The 10,000-nt window shown below is 46.1% G+C and overlaps 1 protein-coding gene across 1 annotated transcript in view; it reads left to right on the plus strand.

Moving 5' to 3' along the window:
- LOC138864214 (endoglucanase E1-like) overlaps positions 1-10,000 on the plus strand; it is a 44,064-nt gene that overhangs the window by 16,661 nt on the left and 17,403 nt on the right. Inside the window, exon 2 of the mRNA XM_070130655.1 lies at positions 5,927-6,221. Coding sequence (XP_069986756.1) covers positions 6,183-6,221 — 39 coding nt within the window. The 5' untranslated portion in view covers positions 5,927-6,182. The remainder of the gene's footprint in view (positions 1-5,926; positions 6,222-10,000) is intronic.

Consider the following 10,000-nt stretch of genomic DNA (forward strand, 5'->3'; position numbering starts at 1 on the left):
TATATATGCATATACTTACATACATACTGCTCCTCCCCCAAGCATTGTAAGGTTATATATAGGAATTATGACATATATGTATATATATATATATATATATATATATATATATATATATATATATATATATACATATATATATATATATATATATATATATATATATATATATATATATATATATGCAATATGAATACATATACACTGGCACTAAACTCCTAATAAACAGTAAAATGGAAACAAATCGAAATATTCGCTTATTTCGTTTTTTTCCATCCAAGAGCCTAGTCATACATGATTCGTCACAATTTTTCTTCTAAATGTTGGTTTATCTTATACGTTTACATAGACATACTTATATATATATATATATATATATATATATATATATATATATATATATATATATATACATATACATATATATATATATATATATATATATATATATATATATATTCTTTCATTCATTCATTTATATATTCATATTATACATACATACAAACATACATACATATATACATACATACATTACATACACACACACACTCACACACACACACACACACATATTTAAACATATATTTATGTATATGTTTATTAATACATATATGTATATCTGTGTGTATGCTTTCTTATTCACTCCCCCATGTGCGTGACCAAAGTAATACATGTACGAGTGTATGAGTGTATGTGTGTGTGTGTGTGTGCACGTGATGATGTGTTATATGTCGCGAGATAGAGTGCGTGTACAAGTGGGCGTATGTGAGCGGGCGTGTGCAGAGGGCGTGCATGCGTGTAGATAAACAGATAGGCGTGGCTCCGTTTCCAAGGGGCGTAACCCGCAAACTCCTCCCGCAGCAGATAACGGCCGACGGGGGGTAAGGGGGTGGGGGGTGGGGGGACAGAGCGTTGACTCCCGCGCGGACAAGGTTGAGGAGAGAGGGAGGGAAGGGAGGGAGGGAGGGAGGGAGGGAAGGGAGGGAAGGGAGGGAGGGAGGGAGGAAAGGGAGGGAGGGAGGGAAGAGGATGGGGAAGGGAATGGGTTATGGGAAGAGAAGTGAGGAGGGAGGGAGGGAGGGAAGAGGATGGGGAAGAGAGTGGGTTATGGAAAGGAAAGAGAGATAAAGAGTGAGTGGAAGAAGGGAGGGAGGGAGGGAGTTGGGCAAGGGAGGGAAGGAAGAGGTAAACCTCTCTCATTTTCATTCTCCCTTTCCTTTCTTCCATTCTCCTCCTCCCTCTCTTTCATCCTCTTTTATCTTCCACCTCTTTTTCATTATTCCCCTCCCTTTCTTTCCTTTCACCCTACTTCCTCTACCTATTTACCCCCTCCTCCCATCCCCTTCCCCCATATCCTCCCTCTCTTTTATTTGCCCCTTCTCCCTCTCCCTTGCACTCCCTGTCCCTCCCTCTCTCCCTTTCCTCCTTTCCTTCCCCCCCCTTCTTTCTTCTCTCCCTCTCATCCCTCCTTCCCTTCCTCTCTCCCTTCCATCCTCCCTTCCCCCCCTTTCTCCCTCCTTCCATCCCTCCCTCCCACTCTTTCTTCTTTTCTCCCTCTCCCCATCCCTCCACCCCTCCCCGTCCCTCCCTCCCTCCCTTCCCCCCCTCCCCCTCACGTATCTCTCAACTTGGCAATTATCTCTTTCACACAATTATCTATTCTCTCCTATTATCTCCTTCACACATCCTTGCTTCGAACATTCAGAAATGAATGTGTTTCTCTTCACCTGTTTTTTTCTTCCTCTTGCATTTAGCGAATAGAAATGTCATGAGGAAATAAATGCAGAGGTAACCTGGAACTGGGGAGAGGGGAGAAGGGGAGACGGGAAGAGGGGAGAGGGGGAGGGGAGAAGCAGTAGGGAGAGGGGTTAGGGGAGAGGGGTTAGGAGAGAGTGAGGGGAGAAGGGGAAGAGAGAAACGGTGGGGAGAGGAGGTGAGGAGAGAGTGAGGAGTGAAGGGAAGGAGAGAAGAGGAGGGGAGAGGGGTGAGGGGAAGAGGGGGAAGAGAGAAGCGGAGGGAGACAGGTGAGGGGGTGAAGGGAGAAGGGGAAAGAGAGAAGCGGTGGGGAGAGGGGTGAGGGGGTGAGGGGAGAAGGGGAAGAGAGAAGCGATGGGGAGAGGGTGAGGATAGAGAGTGAGTTTAGAAGCGATGGAGAGAAGTGAAGGGAGAGGGGTGAGTTTAGAAGCAGTGGGGAGAAAGAATGGGGACAGAAGTGAAGGGATAAGAGACTAGGGAAGGAGCGGGAGGGGGAGGAGACGAAAGAAGAAGCGAGAGACGGAGGGGGAGTGAGTGAGTGAGAGACAAAGAGCGAGAGAAGTGTACGGGAGAGGAGATGAAGGGAAAATAGAAAGGGAGGGGAAGGGAAAGACGGGGAGAGGGGAGGAGGGGGGTGTCGAGTAGTTGGGGACAGGGAGAAGAGGAAGGGGGGGGAGGGGAGTCGGTCTCCGCGAGTAAATCTTTTTCTTCACTCACGCAATATCCTGTCGTGTGAACATCGCTGAACCTGTTCAGATTTTATAGCCATTAACAAGGTAATAACGCTTGAAGTAGGAAGTGAGGATGCCCTGAAGGAGAGGGAGGGGGTGAGAGAGGGAGGAGGGAGAGAGGGAGGAGGGAGAGAGGGAGGGGGTGAGAGAGGGAGGGGGTGAGAGAGGGAGGGGGTGAGAGAGGGCGAGGGTGAGAGAGGGCGAGGGTGAGAGAGGGAGGGGAGAGAGAGGGAGGGGGTGAGAGAGGGAGGAGGGAGAGAGGGAGGGGTGAGAGAGGGAGCAGGGTGAGAGAGGGAGGAGGGAGAGAGGGAGGGTGAGAGAGAGGGAGGGAGGGGAAGAGAGGCAGGGGAAGGCAGGGGAAGGGAGAGGAAGGAGGGAGAGAGGGAGGGGGTGAGAGAGGAGAGAGGGAGAGAGGGAGGGGTGAGAGAGGGAGGAGGGAGAGAGGGAGGGAGTGAGAGAGGGAGGGAGGGAGGGAGGGAGGGGGGCGCAGGGAGGAGGGAGAGAGGGAGGGGGTGAGAGAGGGAGGAGGGAGAGAGGAGAGGGAGGGAGAGAGGGAGGGAGGGGAGGAAGAGGAAGAGAGGCAGGAGAAGGGAGGGGGAGGGGAGCAAGAGAGAGGGAGAAGAGAGGGAGGGAGGGGAAGAGAGGCAGGGGAAGGGAGAGGAAGAGGGGCAAGAGAGAGAGAGAGAGAGAGAGAAGGGGGAGAAGGAAGAGAGAGGGAGGGAGTGAGGAAGAGGAAGAAGAGCAGGAAGGATGAAGAAAAGAAAGAAGGATGGAGATAGGGAGGAAAAAGAGCAAAAAGATAGAGAACGAGGAGGGGGGAGAGAAGCAAGAGAGAGGGAGAGGGAGAGATTAGCTAAAAAAAAAAAAGGAGAAAGAAGTAAGATACGGAAAAGAGAAGGAAAAAGGAAGAGGAAAGAGAGAAGTTGGAAAATACGAAAAGGTTGGAGTACACAGAGGAAGAGAAAGTGGGGCAAGGCGTAGTAACGGCGAGTGAACAAGAGAGAGGTGAATGGAAGCAGAAACAGAAGAAAGAGATAGGCATACAGACAGTTATGCTGATAGAAAGTCAGTTAATAGATAGAGAGATGGGTGAATAGGGAGATGGGTGAATAGAGAGATAGGTGAATAGAGAGATAGGTGAATAGAGAGATAGGGGAATAGAGAGATAGGTGAATAGAGAGATAGATGAATACAGAGATAGTTAGATAGAGAAAAGTGAATAGAGATATAGTTCAATAGAGAGATAGGTGAATAGATAGATAGGCGAATAGATGTATAGATAAATAGATAGATAGATGAATTGATAGATAAATAGATAGTTCAGTGTATACACTTATGCATACACAGAGAAAAAACGAGAAAGGCGGTAGACAGGTAAAGAGAAAAAACTAGAACACACCAATAAACGAAAAACGAGCAAAGGCATGAAAAAAAACTAAATCACACGATAAAAAAGTAAATAAAAAAGAACCAAAAACAAAACAAAACAAAAATGTTTAAAGATTATGATAGAAAAAAAAACCTCTCCCCCCCTCCCCCCCGCCCCTCAGTAAAACAAGGAGGGAAAGATCATCAGCGAAAATTACATCAAAGATAACGACGAAAAAGGAAGAGAAGATGACACAGATCGCGATAAAGAGGGGGAAGGGGGAGGGGGAGTGATGGGGGAGATGGCGACACAACGCGTCTTATCTCGAGAAGGAGTGTGAGTGTGAGAGAGATGCGAGGATTGGGCTGTGGGAAAGGAAGAGAAGGAGAGAGAAGGAGGAGGGAGGAAGAGAGGGAGAGAAAGGAGGGAGGGAGGAAGAGGACGACGGGGAGGGAAGGGAGGAAGAGAAGGAGAGAGAAGGAGGAGGGAGAAAGAGGGAGGAAGAGAGGGAGAGAAAGGTGGGGAAGGGATGAAGAGGGAGATGGGGAGGGAAGGGAGGAAGAGGTGGAGGGAGAAAGAGGGAGATGGTGAAGGGAAGGGAGGAAGAGGGAAAGAGAGAGAGAGAGAGGGGAGGGAAGAATGAGAATGAGAGGGAGATAGAGAGAGAGAGGAGGGATGAAGAGGAAGAAGAGAGAGAGAGAGAGAGAGAGAGAGAGAGAGAGAGAGAGAGAGAGAGAGAGTGAGAGAGAGAGAGAGAGAGAGAGAGAGAGAGAGAGAGAGATGACGAGTGCTAGCTAATAGCCGGCATCCGTGGCTGATAGGCATGTAATAAGCGGATTGTGGAAGAAAGAGATCGTAAATGGCCATTGGAAACTCGATCCTTTAATGAAGAAGAATCAGGGAGGAGAGAGAGAGAGAGAGAGAGAGAGAGAGAGAGAGAGAGAGAGAGAGAGAGAGAGAGAGAGAGAAGAGAAAGAGATGAGAGTGGTGCGTGTGAAAGTAAAAGAGGGAGAAAAGAGAGAAGTGAAGACGAAAGAGAACACGAAAATTGTAGAGGAGAGACGGGGATGAGAGAGGACAGGGAAAACAGGAATGGAAGAAGAAAATAGAGAATAGAAAAAAAATAAAAAAAAATCAAGAAAATAATATGGGAAAATAATGAGAACGGAAAAGGATTAGGGAGGAGAATGAAGGGGGATGAGGGAGGGGGGAGTGGAGAGTATGGGGGGGGGGTGAGGGGGATAAGAGGGCGTCGCAAGCATAAATTAGGCCTTATAAGTCAGGGTGACTGGTAAGACTGCTTGGGCTGGAACTCACGCGGGTGTTAGCTGTGCTTGGGAGTGTACACACTGTACTGCTCCTATATACACATAACTGTCAGGCAAGTGTGTGGTTAAGTCTCAAGCATATGTATTTATATATCAATATCTTCTTGGTCTATATACCTATCTGTCTGCCTTTATATGTGGGTATAAGCCAGTTGGTATGCCTGTTTACTAGCCATTTCTATGCATACATTCACTTACATCTGGAGCATATACATATGCAGTCGAGCACAAACAGGCGCGAATACGGTACATGTATATATATATATATATATATATATATATATATATATATATATATATATATATATATATATATATATATATATATAGAGAGAGAGAGAGAGAGAGAGAGAGAGAGAGAGAGAGAGAGAGATAGATAGATAGATAGATAGATAGATAGATAGATTGATATAGATAGATAGATAGATATATATAAACACACAAACACAAACACACACACACACACAAACACAAACACACCCACACAAACTCATACCCACGCCCACACCCACACCCACCCACACACACACACACACACACACACACACACACACACACACACACACACACACACACACACACACACACACACACACACACACATACATACACACACCATAGACACAAAATCGGACGCACGCTCGGATATGTCTTTCGTAGAATTAAGCTTATTTTACTTGAGTACTTTTTTATAACCTCTTGTAAGAACTGACTTTTAAGAAACGTCCTTTCTTTCTTTTCAGACAATAAAAACAGTCCCCCCTCCCACCCGGCACCGAGTGTGTATAGAAAACGGAATCTTGTAAACAGAAATCATCTTCAACAACGCCATATTCAGCCTGAGTGCACTTCGTCAAATATCCTTCGAGACAGAGGAAGACAAGGCTCCACAGTCATCTTCACGCCGCAGATAGAACCGTGAGATAAAGGAAGAGAAGAGAAGAGAGAAAGGAGAGACCGTCAATAAAGATTAGATCTCAAGAAGGAAAAGGCGATAAGATGAGGACTTCTCTCTCCGTGCTGAGGAAGAGACCGCAGGTACATAATGAAAAACAGACAATTCGTTTTGGGTTATATGTACAAGTTATCAGATATTTCACGGCATTCATTATTAATCTACGGGCTTTACGGGCGTGAGTTAAAAGGCGATTTATCTTGTTTTCGTCTCTCGCCCAAAACGGAATGGGCGCGGGAGGTAATTACGTGGTACGGGCGGGATAAGCCTACGGGGAAAAAAGCGAATAGGACCGACAATAGAATGGGAGATTAGGCCTATGGGAGATCTCAATCTCAGGAAATCTAATTGGCGTTAAATTGACCTGAAATTACTAGTCTCGGGCCCACACACAGCACGACCCGTGTTTATCTCTCGCCGGCGAGCGTGAGAGAGGAAAGGGAAAATGGGGGAAAGAGATAGGCCGGTAGATAAAGTGGAGAAAGAGATGGAACAAAAATGAATTGATAAACGGGAAAGAAGAAGGAAAGAGATAGATTAATAGATAAGCAGATAGAAAAAAGGACTAAAAGTAAATCAGTAGATAAAGAGATGGAACAAAAATGAATTGATAAACGGGAAAGAAGGAGGAAAGAAATAGATTAGTAGATGAGCAGATAGATAAATTGAACTAAGTAGATTAGCAGATAAAGTATAAAATGGTGAAAGAGATGGAATAAAAAATTTATTGATAGATAGAGAGGAAAGAAGAAGGAGGAAAGAGATAGATTGATAGATGAGCAGATAGATCAAATGAACAGAAGTAGATAAGTAGAGAAAGAGATGGAACAAAAATAAAGGGGAATGAAGAAGGAGGAAAGAGATAGATTGGTAGATGAACTGATAGATAAAATGAACAAAAGTAGAGAAGTAGATAGATATACCAATAAATAAGGAGTAAGATGAAAGATTTACCGATATAGATCCAGTGAAAGAGTAACGTGTGTGTGTGAGTGTGTGAATGTATGTATTTTTGTGCATTTAGATAGTTGGGCAGATAGAAGAAAGGAGAATAATAGAGAAGACAGAGAGAAAGAAAGAAAGAGAGAAAGAGAGAAAAGAAAGAAAAAGAGAAGAGAAGAGAAGCGAAAAGAGGGAGAGATGAAGGATGACGCGCCACAAATTCATGAATTCATAGGTGATCCATATCTCCTGGGATGGCGGAGGGACGCTGATAGGAGGAGGGAACAGCCGATCATAAATCAGCCTTCCTATTGTGCCGTTAGTCCCTCCTCCCCTCCCCTCCCCCCCCCCCTTCTCTCTCTCCTCTCCTTCTCTTCCTCTCGTTTCTGCTCTCTCGCTCTTTCTCGGTCTTTCTCTGCCTTTCTCCATCACTGGATGTTGTTACTCTCTCTCTCTCTCTCTCTCTCTCTCTCTGTCTCTCTCTCTCTCTCTCTCTCTCTCTCTCTCTCTCTCTCTCTCTCTCTCTCCCTCTCTCTATCTATCTATCTATATATATATATCCTTCTATCTTCCTCCCTGCCTCTATCCCTCTCTCTTTCACAATTTTTTCAGGTAAATCTGTATACTTTACCTCCGCTTTTTCTTTCTCTAACCTAACGTTATTTTTCTATCTCTCCCTTTCCCGCCTCCCCACCACATCCTTTTCTGCCTCCCCCTTACCTCCTTCCCTCTCTTCCTACCTCCCTCCTTCTTCTCTCCCTCCCCCTTCCCCCTCCCTCTCTTCCCACCTCCCCTCCTTTCTTCCCTCCCTCCCTTCCTCCCTCCTCCCTATCTTTCCTCAATCATCCTTTCCCTCCCCCTTCCCCCCTTCTCTCTCTTCCCACCTCCCTCCTTTCCTCCCTCCCTCCCTTACCTCCCTCCTCCCTATCTTTCCTCAATCATCCTTTCCCTCCCCCTTCCCCCCTTCTCTCTCTTCCCACCTCCCTCCTTTCCTCCCTCCCTCCCTTACCTCCCTCCTCCCTATCTTTCCTCAATCATCCTTTCCCCAATATAAACCCACAAAAATTTTCCACTGTCGGAACCACAAGAAAATTGAGTGTTTATTGGACAAGAAGAAGAGAGAAAGGAGGGGGGAGGGAGAAGGAGGGAGAAAGGAAGAAAAAGTGAAGAAGAAAAAGAGAGATAACGGTGAAGGGGATGGTCGAGATAATGATAAAAATATCGATTACGTTGTTGAGGTTAATATAGAAGATGAGGATAGGATATAAACCTATTTAACGATACAATATGAACATGATTTGAAGGTATATAATAATGATAATGCTATTGTTACCGCTATCACTAATTCTGTTATTTACTGTAATAATAACATGGTAACAGTTGTAATGATAATGATGATAATAAAAATGATAATCATAACATGTAGTGGAGATAACAGCTAAAAAAAACAATAGCAGAAATAAAACCAATGGAAATTATAAATATATATGTTTGGGTATGTGCGTGTGTGTGTGTATGTGTGCGTGTATATGTGTGTGCGTGCGTGTGTGTTGATGTGTGTGTTTTGATGTGTGTGCGTGTGTGTGTGTGTTGATGTGTGTACGTGTGTTAATGTGTGTGCGTGTGTGTGTGTGTTGATGTGTGTGCGTGTGTCTGTGTGTGTTGATGTGTGTGCGTGTGTGTGTGTGTGTGTGCGTGTATATGTGTGTGCGTGCGTGTGTGTTGATGTGTGTGTTTTGATGTGTGTGCGTGTGTGTGTGTGTTGATGTGTGTACGTGTGTTAATGTGTGTGCGTGTGTGTGTGTGTGTTGATGTGTGTGCGTGTGTCTGTGTGTGTTGATGTGTGTGCGTGTGTGTGTGTGTGTGTTGATGTGTGTGCGTGTGTGTGTGCGTGTGCGTGTGTGTGTATGTGTGCGTGTATATGTGTGTGCGTGCGTGTGTGTTGATGTGTGTATTTTGATGTGTGTGTGTTGATATGTGTGCGTGTGTGCGTGTGTATGTGACAAGGAAGCCAAACAGAAGGAAGTCAAGGGTAAAGCCGCCAATTGCAGCGTGCAGGATGATATTGCACAAAGTCACGTGACCCGCGAGGTTGTCCGATCGGCGCCGGGGACTCGGGCGTGCAACAGCGGCTCGCAACGTTACGTGACATGGATATAACAGTGTCGTTTGCGGTTGACAAGACCTCCGTTTGACACAAAGGAACCGGCAGGATGAGTCATCGCGAGAGAAGATCAAGACGAAGAAGTTTTTAACTTCGACTGGTAAATGTGGAATAGTTAATGCGTGATTTTGGAATTAACTGATTCATTAATGTGATAGTTAATTGATCCGTGAGGGGAGGGGAGGGGAGGGGAGTGAAGGGAGGGAAAAAGTGGGGCGGGAAGGGGAGGGGAGGGAAAAGGTGGGGAGGTGAGGGGTAGGGTGGGGTGAGGAGGGGAGGGGAGGTGAGGGCCGGGGAAGGAAGAGGGAAGAAATGATAGTAAAGAAAGACTTGAAAGGAGGGAAGGAAGGCGCTGTTTGTCCTGCTGGGGGAACTCGCCATAAATGTGCTTCTTTGATTCTTCTTTCGCGTTGAGAGAGGGAGAGGGAGAAAGTGAGGAAGAGAGAGAGGGTGAAGGAGAAAGAGAGGGAGGGGAGGGAGAGGGAGAAGGAGAAAGAGAGGCAGTGGGCGAAGGAGAGGGAGAGGGAGAAGGAGAGGCAGAGAGAGAAGGAGAGGGAAAGGGAGAGAAATAGATAGAAGTAGAATAAGATGAAGGAGAAAAAGAGGAAGACAGAAAACAGAAACCAGCTCACCTCCCCCTTCCTCCCTCCCTCCCTCCCTCCCTCCCTCCCTCCGTTCCTTCCCTCCCTCCCTCCCTCCCTCCCTCCCCCTCCCTCCCTCCCTCCTCCCACCCACCCTCCCCATCCTCCTTCCTCA

The sequence above is a fragment of the Penaeus vannamei genome, chromosome 15 (assembly GCF_042767895.1).
Source record: "Penaeus vannamei isolate JL-2024 chromosome 15, ASM4276789v1, whole genome shotgun sequence".
NCBI classification, from domain to species: domain Eukaryota; kingdom Metazoa; phylum Arthropoda; class Malacostraca; order Decapoda; family Penaeidae; genus Penaeus; species Penaeus vannamei.